The sequence below is a fragment of the Poromitra crassiceps genome (genome assembly GCF_964638095.1).
Source record: "Poromitra crassiceps genome assembly, chromosome: 29".
Lineage (NCBI taxonomy): Eukaryota > Metazoa > Chordata > Actinopteri > Beryciformes > Melamphaidae > Poromitra > Poromitra crassiceps.
Genome location: NC_139641.1, coordinates 17,511,282 through 17,529,397, shown reverse-complemented (window position 1 = coordinate 17,529,397; position 18,116 = coordinate 17,511,282). Strand labels below are relative to the sequence as shown.

At 46.0% G+C, this 18,116-nt stretch overlaps 1 protein-coding gene across 1 annotated transcript in view; it reads left to right on the top strand.

The window, feature by feature from the left end:
• The window catches only part of LOC310800114 (CUB and sushi domain-containing protein 3-like), a gene marked incomplete at both ends in the record, with an annotated part of 662,783 nt that overhangs the window by 576,101 nt on the left and 68,566 nt on the right, over positions 1 to 18,116 (top strand). Inside the window, 2 exons of the mRNA XM_083662685.1 lie at positions 7,203 to 7,385; positions 13,166 to 13,342. Of these exons, the coding sequence (XP_083518811.1) occupies positions 7,203 to 7,385; positions 13,166 to 13,342 (360 nt within the window). The remainder of the gene's footprint in view (positions 1 to 7,202; positions 7,386 to 13,165; positions 13,343 to 18,116) is intronic.

The following is an 18,116-nucleotide window of genomic DNA, read 5'->3' as shown; positions in this document are numbered from 1 at the left end:
AGGGAGATGATTTGATGAGCACCCCACCATGAGGACAGATGAGCTTCATGGAGAATGCTGATTTTGTGCCTTTTTAATGTGCCTTAATATATTGCAGCACACACTGTGAGCTCTATTTCCTCTGTTTGTCCGGCCAAGCCCAGCTAATATCCTCTTTTTTATTGATTTATTATTGTTGATTAATATGCATTGTCTCTGGGGATTTGGGCCAGCAGTCTGGCATAGTGAGCAGGGAGACTAAAGGGCTCATTATACTCGAGCTAGGCTCTGTGAGGTGGAGCTCTGTGAGTCACCGTGCGGACCTCGCGCTGGGGCAGATGCTTTTATACTCAGAAGTGATCAGCCAAGTGATCAGCATGTATTGTACAATGGTAAATAGTGAGAACAGCACGTGAATAGTCGCAATGAAACGCTATTATGTGCAGTACTGAGTGCGCTTTCACTCTCAAACGACCGTACATCAGCACATGAATGAATCACCAAACTTGTTTTTACTGAAAGCCGTTTCAGTTCTCAGCCCTCATAGCCTACTCTGTGCTGCTTTTAATCTCTCTCAACCATGCTCTCAACACAACACATTTACTTGTTGAAATGACTAAAAACGAACAGTTGCAAATCAAAGTTTAGCCTACCACATGGGTAAAGAAATGTGCAGAAAACACAGCTCAGTGTTCAGGGCTCAGTGGCTCGAGGTTGGAGGTCACGCTGCGAGAAGAATCGGCCTACGGGGGTCGCGCCCAACAACACATTGACGTCATTTGACGCTCGCGCCCCTCGCTCCTCCCCCCGCGCCCCTTCACGGCACGGCGAGTATAAAACAAGCTTGAGGGTCCTTTCACACTGGCGCCCCGCTACCGTTCCCGAGCACACTTGTCCCCAAATTGACCCCAGTTTCGGAACGTTTGACGAGTGTGAACGTTGCGTTTCGTTCCGCGCCCGGCCGCGCAACAGGGAACCGTGACAGGATCCACTTGAAAAAGGTGGTCTGGGGAACGCTTTAGCATGCCCGGGCACGGAACGCTTGCGAGTGTGAAAGCCAACCGTTCCGAACCACTATAGACAACACATGGGGAGGATATACTGCAGGTATAGTTCTAGGTATAGCGAGGATACACTGCAGGTATAGTTCTATAGGTATAGCGAGGATACACTGCAGGTATAGTTATATAGGTATAGCGAGGATACACTGCAGGTATAGTTCTATAGTTATAGCGAGGATACACTGCAGGTATAGTTATATAGGTATAGCAAGGATACACTGCAGGTATAGTTATATAGGTATAGCGAGGATACACTGCAGGTATAATTCTATAGGTATAGCGAGGATACACTGCAGGTATAGTTCTATAGGTATAAGCCGTTGAGGATACACTGCAGGTATAGTTATATAGGTATAAGCCGTTGAGGATACACTGCAGGTATAGTTCTATAGGTATGAGCCGTTGAGGCAGCAGGCTTCTGCCCATGTGAAATGTCTCCCAGCAAGACACTGAAGCCCTAGCAGGTACTTTACAGGGAAGCCTGACCAAAGCCAAAAGGAGAATCCCCCATAATGGGCTGTTGAGAGCTTTCAATGACTGCTACTTAAAGTGATGCAATTAGCAGCGCAGTGTTAACGAGATAAAGCAGAGCAGTGTTAACGAGATAAAGGAGCGCAGTGTTAACGAGATGAAGGAGCTATATTGAATGTGTCAACTTGTGCTTTCATGTGTTTGTGCTCCATCTGAGCTGTGAACAGGGCCTGAGTAAATTATACGTTACACTGGGCAGAGGGGATTTTTCGGCCCCCTACCTGATTGGCACCGGTGCAAATATTTCTTTGTGCACACACACGTACATACAGTATGGACTAGGGATGTCACAATATATCGTCCCACAATATATTGCGATATCAAAACGTGACAATATGTATCGTTGAGATGAAATCTCATATCGTGAGAAAAAGAAGCTGAACATGGTGGCACTGATCTGCATCTGATTGCATGCTCACTCTCCTTTTCATTGCTTTGTTTGAACAGACGAGGGACGTTACAGACACGGAGGATGAAAATGGTGAAATTACTCAAATTAGCATGGAGGATGCCCCCTCAACTTACAAATCGATCGCAAAAAAATATTGTTAAAATATCATATCGTATCGTTATCGTGAACCCAATATGTAACCATATTGTACATAACCCTATGTACTGACATTGACTTCTGCTGTAACACAAGAATTTCCCCCAGGTGATTAATAAAGTACTCTTATCTATCTATCTATCTATCTATCTATCTATATCGTGTATCGTATCGTGAACTGAGTGTATCGTGACACCCCTAATTGCTACCCATGTTTTGTCCAGAAAAAGTATTACACCCTTAATGTTATGAACTACCATCGACTGGAGAATGAATTAGAAAAGTTAAATAAAAGTTAAGCTTAACTAAACTCGGCTCCCGCGTAAAGCCCCTCTCTGTTGTTTTCTTTCCTCCTCTTGAGTGTCTACACTTTGCTGCCCCCCTCTGGCAAGGAGGCCCGGCCATGTGCTTCCTATCCCTGTGCGTAAATCTGGGCCTGGTTGTGAATCCATCTCATTGATGCTCCCTTGAAGGAGATGGTTCAGAAGGTTGCTTCACAGAACGCTTGCAGCCCAAGTTGGCAGCTCTCATTGGCTTCTTTACACAAATATCCAAGAGACAACTTTGACTGCAAAAAAAAAGTTTTTTTGGAGAACCAAGAATGATTTAAATGACCTATTGAGAGTGCAGATCAACAAGAGCAGCAATGTCCTTAAGGCTGTGAATTCTTCAGAAAGCCAGACCAGCATCCATCTATCCAGGGGGTTAAAACCACTTGCCAAGCCATCTCCCTCTGTGTCCCTTCTGTGGCTCATGGCTGAGTTGAAGGCCTTATTATTCCCACCACAACGGGGATCTGAAGAACGGACATTAATTCACATTCAAACACAAATCCTCCACCGTCCCAATTAGTGAGATTATAACTGTCACAGCCAATTAGTGAGATTATAACTGTCACAGCGCCTCGCGAGCCGGGTGCTCTCACCTTAGCAAAGGAGACTAATGAAGTACCGACAGCTGCTACGAGTCACACACATGCACACACACAAGTTCACACACACACATGCACACACACAAGTAAGTTCACACACACATGCACACACACAAGTAAGTTCACACACACAAGTTCACACACACAAGTTCACACACATGCACTCGGACGCAGACACATTTAAATGTCGGCAAGGACACACACACACACACACACACACACACACACACACACACACACACACACACACACACCCAGCTGTGAGCCCTTGACCTGACAAATCCAGTTCCTATGTGGTCAGGTCAGAGAATGCAGGCAGAAGATATGAGCTTGGTGTTGGTGCAGTAAGGCTCTTTGTCAACACGTCCAATATTACCGCAGGTGTGGGCTGCTGTGTGGACAACAAGTCTAATATGACTGCAGGTGTGGGCTGCTGTGTGGACATAGTGCAGCAGTGAAAACACATAGGGATCGATGCACAAACTCCAAACCTGCCAACATTAGGCTATGAAAAATAAACAGATTTTCGGGGTATCTGCAAATTCACCCCCCCAACCCCCCCTTTAGTCTAACATTGGAGCGTTATTCAGTTCCCTTCCCGACAAGCTAGTATGGCAGTACAGTTATATTATGGCGTTACCAATGTCTGCGTTGGCTCTTCTAGTTCAGAAAGTTCGCTCTGGCTTTAAATCTAAGCCCGCTGCAGCCGTTTGATTTCTATCACTGTAAAATCAGGAGATCAGGAGAAATGACCAATCAGGTGCACAGCGGGAGAAAGGCTGAAAACTAGGGAGACTCCGGCAGTGTTGGCAGCTACTGTATGCACAGTTCAAAGAACTGGATCTCAACAACCAATAAAGTCCAGATCCCTCACAGAGAGATGTACATACCAGATCCCTCATAGAGAGATGTACATACCAAATCCCTCTCAGAGAGATGTATATACCAGATCCCTCACAGAGAGATGTACATACCAGATCCCTCACAGAGAGATGTACATACCAGATCCCTCACATAGAGATGTACATACCAGATCCCTCACATAGAGATGTACATACCAGATCCCTCACATAGAGATGTACATACCAGATCCCTCACATAGAGATGTACATACCATATCCCTCACATAGAGATGTACATACCAGATCCCTCACATAGAGATGTACATACCAGATCCCTCACAGAGAGATGTACATACCAGATCCCTCACAGAGAGATGTACATACCAGATCCCTCACATAGAGATGTACATACCAGATCCCTCACATAGAGATGTATATACCAGATCCCTCATAGAGAGATGTACATACCAGATCCCTCACAGAGAGATGTACATACCAGATCCCTCACATAGAGATGTACATACCAGATCCCTCACAGAGATATGTACATACCAGATCCCTCACATAGAGATGTACATACCAGATCCCTCACAGAGAGATGTACATACCAGATCCCTCACATAGAGATGTACAAACCAGATCCCTCACATAGAGATGTACATACCAGATCCCTCATAGAGAGATGTACATACCAGATCCCTCACATAGAGATGTACAAACCAGATCCCTCACATAGAGATGTACATACCAGATCCCTCACAGAGAGATGTACATACCAGATCCCTCACAGAGAGATGTACATACCAGATCCCTCACAGAGAGATGTACATACCAGCTCCCTCACATAGAGATGTACATACCAGATCCCTCACAGAGAGATGTACATACCAGATCCCTCACAGAGAGATGTACATACCAGATCCCTCACATAGAGATGTACATACCAGATCCCTCACAGAGAGATGTACATACCAGATCCCTCACAGAGATATGTATATACCAGATCCCTCACAGAGAGATGTACATACCAGATCCCTCACAGAGAGATGTACATACCAGATCCCTCACAGAGAGATGTATATACCAGATCCCTCACAGAGAGATGTACAAACCAGATCCCTCACATAGAGATGTACATACCAGATCCCTCACAGAGAGATGTATATACCAGATCCCTCACAGAGAGATGTACATACCAGATCCCTCACAGAGAGATGTATATACCAGATCCCTCACAGAGATATGTACATACCAGATCCCTCACAGAGAGATGTACATACCAGATCCCTCACAGAGAGATGTACAAACCAGATCCCTCACATAGAGATGTACATACCAGATCCCTCACAGAGAGATGTATATACCAGATCCCTCACAGAGAGATGTACATACCAGATCCCTCACAGAGAGATGTATATACCAGATCCCTCACAGAGATATGTACATACCAGATCCCTCACAGAGAGATGTACATACCAGATCCCTCACAGAGAGATGTATATACCAGATCCCTCACAGAGATATGTACATACCAGATCCCTCACAGAGAGATGTATATACCAGATCCCTCACAGAGAGATGTATATACCAGATCCCTCATAGAGATGTACATACCAGATCCCTCACAGAGAGATGTACATACCAGATCCATTTCAGATCTTTGTTCTTCCCTCTCCTCCACTGGTTTCGTTTGTGTGACAGGACTGTGTGCAGCAGTGGTGGACGTGGTGGCTGTTAGGCGTTTAGTTCCCTCTGCTCGGGGGAACGTCCCTGATGAATATACACCCGAGACATGAATGCCTAACAAGTCACACAGCATGTCTGCTTATTCTGGTGAAATCCTAAAGATGCGCAAGACAGCACAGCACAGCGAGCAGCACGCTCTGTGTTCCTGTGCAGCAGAGAGGCAGGGGGCTCATTCAGGATCAGTGTTGGGGGTAACTCATTACAAAAGTAACATATTACTTTTAGCAGTGACTCAGTAATATAACTTATTACTTATAGGATTTCAGTAATATTATACCAGTTACGTTGTCAAGTAACTCAAGTTACAAATTGAGTTACATTTTATTAAATCAAAGCACATATTTTAAAAAGATGCAATCATTTCCTAATCAAACTGTGTGTTTTTATGCAAATAACCACTATAGATGATAATAACAAAGGAAAATAATAACATTTCGAATTTTGGATCGTTTACACCGACTTCAAGGCGGTTGAAATTATTTTTCGGTATGGTTCCGGGGCAGCGATGTCATTCTGCTACTGCAGTTATTTTGGTGAAAGTAATGCAAAAGTAGTGTACTGATTAACGAGTTACTCTACACAGAAAGTAATATTATAATGTAACTTATTACTTTCAAATGAAAGTAACTAGTAATATGTAGTATATTACATTTTGAAAGTAACTTGGCCAACACTGTTCAGGATTATGAAAAAAGGATTTAGCTGCAGAGGTCACTTCATATTCATCATTCCTCATGAACACAGCTGGTCTCTTTTAACGGCTTCCTGGTGATTTAATGGACAGAATGCTCTTGGTGTCAAAGCAGTGGAAAGTATCGCTCCCCTGCGCCGTCCGCTGTTGGCCTGGTGACAACTGCTCATTGGTGCATTGTGTGTTTTATAGCTGCTTCCCCGGAGGACTTGGAAAAGATGGAGGGTTTGAGCAGCAAGTCTTCTCTGTATTGTTCCCCTGTGTGACAGACAGGCATTCAGCTGAAAGGGAACTCATTTGTGAACACACGCACATTATCGCTGCTATAACGATACGATATCCCTGGAATGCGTGTTTTAACGAGCCAGTTACATTTCTTTGCATTCTTAGAGATTATAGTTTTTGTTTTTTGTTCATGTTTCTAACAATTGGCCAAGTTAGTAGTTAGTTTATGGGATAGGAATTCTGCCAGATGACAGGCACTAGGCACCATTTTCTACTTCATTTGGAAGAGAAAATGATCCTGAAATGAAGATTTGATTGACAACTGCATGTCGTGATATGATTGGTTGAAATGGGGTAGAAATTTAATAGTACTAGGTGACGTCAGCAAACTGTACGTTACTGTTATCAATGAAATCTTGAAAAATGAAATTTTGATGTGAAAAAGTGTGAAAAACTAAAGAAATTAGATTGTTGTGATTTTGTTTGCATACATTATTAAATAGGTGCACTGCATGGCCAGGTATTTGAACTAAAATAAAAGAAAAGTCATTTTTGGGTTCAGCTCCACTTTAAAAAACAGAGAATGGCCGGCATCTGGATTTGCCTGTTCTTAAATCGCTTCGCTGTCTGCTTTGTCTTCCCGTTGCAGGCGAGGCCACGGGCACCTGCGGGGACCCCGGCACACCTGCCCACGCCAGCAGAGAGGCGGGCAACTTCAAAGTGCGCAGCAAGGTGCGCTTCACCTGCGCCGTGGGCCACACCCTGTACGGCTCGCAAGAGAGGATCTGCTTCCCCAACGGGACCTGGTCGGGCAGGCAGCCTTTCTGCAAACGTAAGAGTGAACATCTCGAAAAACTGCCTCCGAAAGTGTCATGTTATCAGATAGTGGGGGGAGGAACCTCAGGAGTGGTAGAAAGAGGTAACACATACACACGTGACCTTTCTCTCTCTCTCTCTCTCTCTCTCTCTCTCTCTCTCTCTCTCTCTCTCTTACACACACACACACACACACACACACACACACACACACACACAAACGCAAACACACAAACACACAAATGCTTCCACGCACTCATGCACACAAACGATTTGTGAAAGCTCACAAAACACAGCAGATGGATAAGTAGTCTCTCTGCTGCAGCCACATGGTGCTGTGACTGGATTCCAGATCGCAAAGGGAAAAAGTCATTAATTCTAAGACTCCTAAAGCCAACTTCTTTGTGGGATTGTGATAAATGAATATATATAATATATATATATATTATATATTAATATAATGAATCAGTGTGGATTCTGATCTGAGCCCGTATGTGTGCTGCATAAATGACCCCCAGGGGTCAACCGGATGTTGAGGTAAATGTTTGACTGCTTCCCTCCCCTCCGTCCTGCCTGCTAGTGTCATTTTAATATGATAGACCAGACACTACGAAGTACACTCTGTCTGTCTGTCTGTCTGTCTGTCTGTGTCTGTCTGTCTGTCTGTCTGTATCTGTCTCTGTCTGTCTGTCTGTCTGTCTGTCTGTCTGTCTGTCTGTCTGTCTGTGTCTGTCTGTCTGTCTGTCTGTCTGTCTGTCTGTCTGTCTGTCTGTCTGTATCTGTATCTGTCTCTGTCTCTGTCTGTCTGTCTGTCTGTCTGTCTCCTTCCCTCCAGATTCTTTTTGTATCTGTCTATATCGCTCTGTCTGGTTGTCTCCTCCTCCTCCCTCCTCTCTCTGTCTGTCTTTCTGGTGGATGTTGATGTTGTTCACCCCCTGCCCTCCTATCATCCTCTATTACCACTTCCAGACCAATGAGCAGGGTCGTCTCATCTCTCTATTACCACGTCCAGACCAATGAGCAGGGTCGGCCCAGGGTTACTTGACCCATGTTCCAACAGGTCAGTCAACACAGGGTTAATGACATGTCAGATAGGAGCTGGCTCAACCTGACATAACAATGAATGGAACACGTCATGTTTCACATTTGACACTTGACATTGTAACATTACTTGAACATCCGCTCGTATTTCTCCAATCATCGTTTCCAACTTCATCCGGTCCGAAGCGCTTTTTTTTTCCAACTTCCTTTGACCTGCAGGCTCTGTGGCTCTGTGGGCGTGAAGAACAGACTGTGTCTGGTGTTTTGACCTGCAGGCTCTGTGGGCGTGAAGAACAGACTGTGTCTGGTGTTTTGACCTGCAGGCTCTGTGAGCGTGAAGAACAGACTGTGTCTGGTGCTTTGACCTGCAGGCTCTGTGAGCATGAAGAACAGACTGTGTCTGGTGTTTTGACCAGCAGGCTCTGTGGGCGTGAAGAACAGACTGTGTCTGGTGTTTTGACCTGCAGGCTCTGTGAGTGTGAAGAACAGACTGTGTCTGGTGTTTTGACCTGCAGGCTCTGTGAGCGTGAAGAACAGACTGTGTCTGGTGTTTTGACCTGCAGGCTCTGTGAGTGTGAAGAACAGACTGTGTCTGGTGTTTTGACCTGCAGGCTCTGTGAGCGTGAAGAACAGACTGTGTCTGGTGTTTTGACCAGCAGGCTCTGTGGGCGTGAAGAACAGACTGTGTCTGGTGTTTTGACCTGCAGGCTCTGTGAGTGTGAAGAACAGACTGTGTCTGGTGTTTTGACCTGCAGGCTCTGTGGGTGTGAAGAACAGACTGTGTCTGGTGTTTTGACCTGCAGGCTCTGTGGGTGTGAAGAACAGACTGTGTCTGGTGTTTTGACCTGCATGCTCTGTGGGCGTGAAGAACAGACTGTGTCTGGTGTTTTGACCTGCAGGCTCTGTGGGCGTGAAGAACAGACTGTGTCTGGTGTTTTGACCTGCAGGCTCTGTGGGCATGAAGAACAGACTGTGTCTGGTGTTTTGACCTGCAGGCTCTGTGGGCATGAAGAACAGACTGTGTCTGGTGCTTTGACCTGCAGGCTCTGTGGGCATGAAGAACAGACTGTGTCTGGTGTTTTGACCTGCAGGCTCTGTGGGCATGAAGAACAGACTGTGTCTGGTGTTTTGACCTGCAGGCTCTGTGGGCGTGAAGAACAGACTGTGTCTGGTGTTTTGACCTGCAGGCTCTGTGGGCATGAAGAACAGACTGTGTCTGGTGCTTTGACCTGCAGGCTCTGTGGGCATGAAGAACAGACTGTGTCTGGTGTTTTGACCTGCAGGCTCTGTGAGTGTGAAGAACAGACTGTGTCTGGTGTTTTGACCTGCAGGCTCTGTGGGCATGAAGAACAGACTGTGTCTGGTGTTTTGACCTGCAGGCTCTGTGGGCATGAAGAACAGACTGTGTCTGGTGTTTTGACCTGCAGGCTCTGTGGGCGTGAAGAACAGACTGTGTCTGGTGCTTTGACCTGCAGGCTCTGTGGGCGTGAAGAACAGACTGTGTCTGGTGTTTTGACCTGCAGGCTCTGTGGGTGTGAAGAACAGACTGTGTCTGGTGTTTTGACCTGCAGGCTCTGTGGGCGTGAAGAACAGACTGTGTCTGGTGTTTTGACCTGCAGGCTCTGTGGGCATGAAGAACAGACTGTGTCTGGTGTTTTGACCTGCAGGCTCTGTGGGTGTGAAGAACAGACTGTGTCTGGTGTTTTGACCTGCAGGCTCTGTGGGCATGAAGAACAGACTGTGTCTGGTGTTTTGACCTGCAGGCTCTGTGGGCGTGAAGAACAGACTGTGTCTGGTGTTTTGACCTGCAGGCTCTGTGAGTGTGAAGAACAGACTGTGTCTGGTGTTTTGACCTGCAGGCTCTGTGAGTGTGAAGAACAGACTGTGTCTGGTGTTTTGACCTGCAGGCTCTGTGAGTGTGAAGAACAGACTGTGTCTGGTGTTTTGACCTGCAGGCTCTGTGGGTGTGAAGAACAGACTGTGTCTGGTGTTTTGACCTGCAGGCTCTGTGAGTGTGAAGAACAGACTGTGTCTGGTGTTTTGACCTGCAGGCTCTGTGAGTGTGAAGAACAGACTGTGTCTGGTGTTTTGACCTGCAGGCTCTGTGAGTGTGAAGAACAGACTGTGTCTGGTGTTTTGACCTGCAGGCTCTGTGGCTCTGACTCGAAAGCCCCCACTACTAAGGACTCTACCACCCCCCCCCCCCCACTACTAAGGACTCTACCACCCCCCCCCCCCCACTACTAAGGACTCTACCACCCCCCCACTACTAAGGACTCTACCACCCCCCCCCCCCACTACTAAGGACTCTACCACCCCCCCCCCCCCCCCCACTACTAAGGACTCTACCACCCCCCCGCTACTAAGGACTCTACCACCCCCCCAATATCCCCCAAGCACAGCCGGCTCAACAGGTCAGAACCCCCCCACTGACATGAACCTCCCGCCGGCCCCCCATCATATGTCACTTTAACCCATTGATACCTGATGCAGCATTTGTGTGTATATCCCTCATTTGTGTGTGTATCCCTTTAAGACGCGGTTCGCGGTCTTAAAGGGATACACACACAAATGCTGCATCAGGTATCAACCAGAGCCGTATAATAGAAGAGTTCCGACATCTCCATTCACTCCAATGGACCAGTTTTTTTCCAGGAAGTAGAAAGTGGAACTCTTCAGTAAAAAAAGCAGCACTGTCGAGTTGCATCAAAATAGACAGTGTTGTACTTTGAAAGGGTTTTTCATCCCTTGAAATGAATCAAATTGTACATTATCGGCTTTATTTTAGCATGCAAAAGTAGCGCGAGACCCATTCCTGGCTGTTCATTGGCTAATGATTCTTGCATTTTGGTCCTCCGCTGACGCCACTCTCTTACTAGAGGACACTAGTATCAATGTGTTAAAGCCCTTATTCATGTGTGTTGTATATATTGGACTGCACTTTTGATTGTGATTTTGTCTTTCTGTATGTTTGGTCTTCTGACTATTGACGTGACCCTACGCTGCATATACTTACACTAAGTCAAATCCACGTACTGTATGTAATCTGATTACCTACTGCGGCAATAAGAGTGATTGTGATTCTGAAACACTATACCTACCAGCAAGTTCATTTCACTTCCAACCGTGACAGCCTCCATGACACAGATAGAGGCTTTTTGATCCGTGGCTACCCTCAGTGCACCAGAGCCATAGATAAAACCAGCCCTGTCCCCACTCATGTCCAGGTGGGACAATGTGGCTCTTTCAAACACAACATCAACCTGGGAATAACCTGGTTGGTATCTCTCTCTCTGTCTTTATCGCGCTGTCTCTCTCTCTCTCTGTCTGTCTCTCTCACTTCTCTCTGTCTCTCTCTCTCTGTCTTTATCTCGCTGTCTCTCTCTCTGTGTCTTTATCGCGCTGTCTCTCTCTCTCTGTCTCTCTCTCTCTGTGTCTGTCTCTCTCACTTCTCTCTGTCTGTCTCTCTCTGTCTTTATCTCTCTGTCTCTCTCTCTCTGTCTTTATCATGCTGTCTCTCTCTCTCTGTCTCCTTGCTCATCCCCTGCCCGTTCCGTCTCCTTCTCCCTGTCTCTCTGTCTCTCTCTCTCCATCTCCCCACTGAACTACTGATTTAAAGATTGTTTTAGCTCTCCCTGCACCCCAGGAGGGAGGGGCCGAGGAGCTTCACCGGAGCCTGAATGAATGAATCAAGGCCTGTTTTGTGCGGCTGTCATCATGTCTGTCATGAATTATTAAAATGAGGAAGTCAAATGGGATGCAATACTTTATCTGCAGTGTGTGCACGCGCGCGTGTGTATGTGTGTGTGTGTGTGTGTGTGTGTGTGTGTGTGTGTGTGTGTTTGGCGAAATCACCCTGGCGCCTACAACACCTCGGTCTGGTTGCCCGAAATCACTATTTCAAATGTTCCAGGCGATTAGGTGATTGAGAGGGCAAGTCAGTTCTGTAATGAAACATGATTCGGGTTCAGAAGAAAAACAACATGAAACAAACCCCATAGTTTCCCCCCTCTCAGCAACGGTTGGTCTATTCCGGAAATGCTGCAGACGCTGAACGCCTGCCAGACCGGGAAGCCATTTTTGTCTTCAGAAATGGTCTTGCGTGTTTTGCGTCATCCGATCGCTCTTCTGAATGGCCTTTATAGAGACCAACGATCAAACTATTGGTGGCCGATCGCACGGGAGCACCCTTAATCGTCATGTGTCCTGGCCTGTACTCTAAATCAGTCAATATAATTGACATATCTTTTTTTCTTTAGCAATAAAGGGAACTAAAAATGATCTTATTTTGCAAATTGAACCTCAGAGTTCAGCTGTGAACTCCCACAATCCTCTTCTCATTTTTAGACGGAACTTTTCAGAGAGAGCTCCCATCATGTCTGAAGGCATGACGGGGGTTGAGCAGGAACTTTGCTGACTCATAGTGTGGATGGATGAACTGTATTGTATTGTTTACCACTGTGCCAGCCCTGCTCAGTAGCATCACAGCTTAGTAAAGCTGTGATGATCTATAGATCAGTTTGGCTCACAGCTCCTAAAGAGAAAAACAATGCCTTCTTCTACCCCACTTGGAACACATAATATAGGAAGAATATATTTCTTCACAACCTTGCAATCATCTTGTCCACGTCTGCTGACAGCCCCCCTGGAGCCCCCCAACCTTCCAAGTTGTGAATCACTGATATGGAAAATAGAAAATCCATTACGATTTTACACCTCTGACCTTCACGTTCTCTCCTTCTTTCTCCGTTGCAGCGGTGCATTGTGGGAACCCGGGCACGCCGGCTCACGGCCGCATCTCCCGCGTGGACGGGACGACCTTCTCCCACTCCATGGTGTATTCGTGCATGGAGGGCTACTTCCTCCTGGGCTCGCCCACGCGTCAGTGTCTCGCCAACGGCACGTGGTCCGGCACCGCTCCAAACTGCACATGTGAGTATTGTTTTTTCACAAAAGCCCAGATGGATACAGGAGTGTGGTTTCCCCTGGTGGGTTGTTGTAGCACCACACTTACAAGACCTGTCTGCTGTACAGTGTCGGTGCCATGACGTGAGATGAAAATAAGAGTAACGCGGCGCGAAATGGGCAGTGTCTGGCCGACGGGACGCGGTCAGGCAGAGTAGCAGCAGTGTAAACACACAGACAAAACAGGCAGAGTAGCAGCAGTGTAAACACACAGACAAAACAGGCAGAGTAGCAGCAGTGTAAACACACAGACAAAACAGGCAGAGTAGCAGCAGTGTAAACACACAGACAAAACAGGCAGAGTAGCAGCAGTGTAAACACACAGACAAAACAGGCAGAGTAGCAGCAGTGTAAACACACAGACAAAACAGGCAGAGTAGCAGCAGTGTAAACACACAGACAAAACAGGCAGAGTAGCAGCAGTCTAAACACACAGACAAAACAGGCAGAGTAGCAGCAGTGTAAACACACAGACAAAACAGGCAGAGTAGCAGCAGTGTAAACACACAGACAAAACAGGCAGAGTAGCAGCAGTGTAAACACACAGACAAAACAGGCAGAGTAGCAGCAGTGTAAACGCACAGACAAAACAGGCAGAGTAGCAGCACTGTAAACACACAGACAAAACAGGCAGAGTAGCAGCAGTCTAAACACACAGACAAAACAGGCAGAGTAGCAGCAGTGTAAACACACAGACAAAACAGGCAGAGTAGCAGCAGTGTAAACGCACAGACAAAACAGGCAGAGTAGCAGCAGTGTAAACACACAGACAAAACAGGCAGAGTATCAGCAGTGTAAACGCACAGACAAAACAGGCAGAGTAGCAGCAGTGTAAACACACAGACAAAACAGGCAGAGTAGCAGCAGTGTAAACACACAGACAAAACAGGCAGAGTAGCAGCAGTGTAAACACACAGACAAAACAGGCAGAGTAGCAGCAGTGTAAACACACAGACAAAACAGGCAGAGTAGCAGCAGTCTAAACACACAGACAAAACAGGCAGAGTAGCAGCAGTATAAACACACAGACAAAACAGGCAGAGTAGCAGCAGTGTAAACGCACAGACAAAACAGGCAGAGTAGCAGCAGTGTAAACACACAGACAAAACAGGCAGAGTAGCAGCAGTGTAAACACACAGACAAAACAGGCAGAGTAGCAGCAGTGTAAACACACAGACAAAACAGGCAGAGTAGCAGCAGTGTAAACGCACAGACAAAACGCTGGCACCAGGGTAGGAAATTACGCCCACATTGTATAAGGTTAAATTGCACTCCACTGGCCTTTGTCTTCCTTGATCTTAAAATAAGTCCACACAGCATGGGCAGGGCAGGGCAGCGCTGCTATAGGTCTCTACTGTTCACAACATGCTGCTCATCTTGTAGCTAACACATGTTGCATGATAGTTTGCATGATAGTTTGACCATTTCGAGTCACAGTTTTATTTTATTTTACGGGGCAAAAAAATGCCCCCGTCCGTCATCCCAATTCCAAGGGGCAATTTCAGATTTTTTTACTGGCAAAAAAGCCCCGAGCCCCCGCTAATCCCCGCCCCTTGCTGGCACCCGTCCAATTTGTTCTCGTTTTGTTTTTCAGAAATAGAACAGAAAAATGTGGAGCAGAAACGGGACTAAAAGGAAAATGGGCAGCACTCCTCCCGGGTCACGACTACATACATCCTACCGTATCGCCCAGCCTCAGTACACCCTGTTTGTTCTGCTCTCTCTCTTCTCCGCCCTCCCTCTCTCTCTCTTCTCTCCCCCTCCCCCTCTCCCTCTCTCCCCTCCCTCCCTCTCTCTCTCTAATGTAAGATAGTTCCCCCCTTTTTATTGATAGTGCTTAGCTAGACTTAGCTAGACATTTTCTCTGTAAAGCCCTCTCTGAGACGTGCTTGTGAATTAGGGCTAGTATACAAATGAACTTGACTTGACCATTGGCCATTGTTCTTGCATTCTGTGTGATGCTGTATCAGCAAAGTAAACACCGTGCCGACAAACCCCTCTGAAATGAATTGAGTCGGACAGACGTGGAGACGAGTCGGCTCCCCGTCTCTGCCGAGAGGAGATGCTCCGAGTGATCAACAGCTGTGCTAAAATACTGCAGGGATAAGATTTAAAATCACAGTTAAATCTCTCTGAGCCTCTTCGCTCCAACAGACATCAAAACTGTCAGGCGCCGGCGTTTTATCCAGCAAATGAGCCTTACAGTAATTAAGGAGTGTACCGATCTATATTCAATTTACACCGGGATAGCGATCAAACAAAATTACATATTGTACTTATGTCTGAGAATCACCATATTCTGTCTTACTCATCCTTTTTTTATGCCAGCTATTGAATTACACACAAAAAAAAAGGGGGGGGGGGGGGGGTAAATGATACAGGCATAATTTTCAATTTTGGAATGAAATTAGTCTCTGGAGAGAGAGACATAGGGAGGGAGGGTGATAGAGAGAGAGAGACATAGGGAGGGAGGGTGATAGAGAGAGAGAGACATAGGGAGGGAGGGCGGTAGAGAAAGAGAGGGAGATTGGAAGTGGGGTTGAATAATGGTGATCAGACATGCAGAACGTTAGAATAGGCTTCCTCTTCCTCACTCTTCTGATGCTCATCAGCAGCCTCATCATCGTCATCCTCCATCTTGCAGCCTCTGATGTATGCAGCTCTCGCTTCACGTTACCTTTTAGTGGCCGGCTCAGGGACAACAACACTTCAAGATGCCAAGATGGGCTCATTATGCCTCCATTAGGGAGGCAATCATTTTCACGGTTCATGGATTATCGATCACGTTATAGGTTAGTGGATCAAAGTCACACAACACATTCTCAAGGGGAAAGACCAAAGTTTTTTCCCCTCCTTAACCCCCTATGGTTGCTACATGGATTTTACAGAGCACATTAGGGAATTAACTCAAATCAGTGAGCTATGGAATAAACCCATAAAGTAAACTATGAAATAAACAGTAAAGGGGCGGGACTATTTGCCTTCTAACGAGCCTCGGTCCTAATTGATTTGTATAAACTCTTCTCTAGGATTCTCTAGCATTGCTTTATTCCCTCCCTGTCTCCCCGACCCATCTTGTGTGTAGGTTTGCAAAAGGAACCCGCTTGCATGATGTGTGCGTGTGTGCGTGTGTGTGTGTGTGTGTGTGTGTGTGTGTGTGTGTGTGTGTGTGTGTGTGTGTGAAGGAGAATGGGGGTGGTGGGGGGGTTGGAGGGTAAGATATCAAATGCAGCGTTTGGAGCAGAGTGCCAATAAAAAAGCTACGCAGTTTAGTTGGGTTGTCGAAGTCAACCGCCCGCAGCTTTTCTGCATTGTGCTGACTGACTGCAATGGTAAGAGATTTGCTGCTTCTTCTTTTTTACACTTAAGGCGCATGTAGACACATACAGTAACATTCAAACACATAAACACACACTCTCTCTTTCTTCTAGGCAGACTGAGACTACTTGTTCAGATCATCTTGTCCTTGTCTTTAGATCATTTTAACCCTCGTATTGTCCTCAAAATCACATAATGCAAAGTGATTTGGGGGGGGGGGGGTTCTGACAGTATGGTTTATGGAAAAGATTAGCACCAACATTGAGTTTGATAGATTTTGATTTTTTTGTGCAGTGTCAAATTTAAAGAAAAATCCCCCATTATAAAGCTCAAAAAGGCCCCCAAAAAGTGCTATTTTTTTGGGCCTCCAGCTATTTTTTTTAAACCAAAAGCAGGTATTTAGTTATTTCTTCTGGGTTCTTTTGTAGGTAAGGCTTCCAATTTTAAGGATTAAGATTATTTGAATATTGCACAAACTGCAGTATTTGGCAGTTATTGCACATTGAGGCCATGTGGGCATCAACAGACATGACCCTCAAAACGTTACATTGGTTGCTTATACTTACTGATATATTATGGTCATTTTGTGCAACAAGCCAGTGAAATATTGTTCTTTTTTTTCTTTTCTTTTTTTGGGGTAAATCCAACCTAACATGGATCAGAGAGAGTAGAGGCAGCGTATTGGACAGAAAGCCACCGTTCAGAACTAGTTGAAGACAAGTTGTAAATTGAGTTCACTTTGTACTTTGAAAAAGATGTGGGAGCGCTCGTTGCCTAGGTCTGCTTTTTACTGTTGTTCATTTATGTATGGAAAAACAGATGATGTACCTGCAATGCCAAGACCCAATGCACATTATCACATCTATCATTATGTCACTGACATAATGTAGCACTTCTATGCCTTTATCATTATGAATGTCACTGCAACATCATCATCCCATAACCACTTCTACTTTGCAGTGCACGACACAGACACAGCTCTTCATATGGACTACACAGACACAGCTCTTCATATGGACTATACAGACACAGCTCTTCACATGGACTACACAGACACAGCTCTTCACATGGACTACACAGACACAGCTCTTCATATGGACTACACAGACACAGCTCTTCATATGGACTACACAGACACAGCTCTTCATATGGACTATACAGACACAGCTCTTCATATGGACTACACAGACACAGATCTTCACATGGACTATACAGACACAGCTCTTCATATGGACTACACAGACACAGCTCTTCATATGGACTACACAGACACAGCTCGTCATATGGACTACACAGACACAGCTCTTCATATGGACTACACAGACACAGCTCTTCACATGGACTACACAGACACAGCTCTTCACATGGACTATACAGACACAGCTCTTCATATGGACTACACAGACACAGCTCTTCACATGGA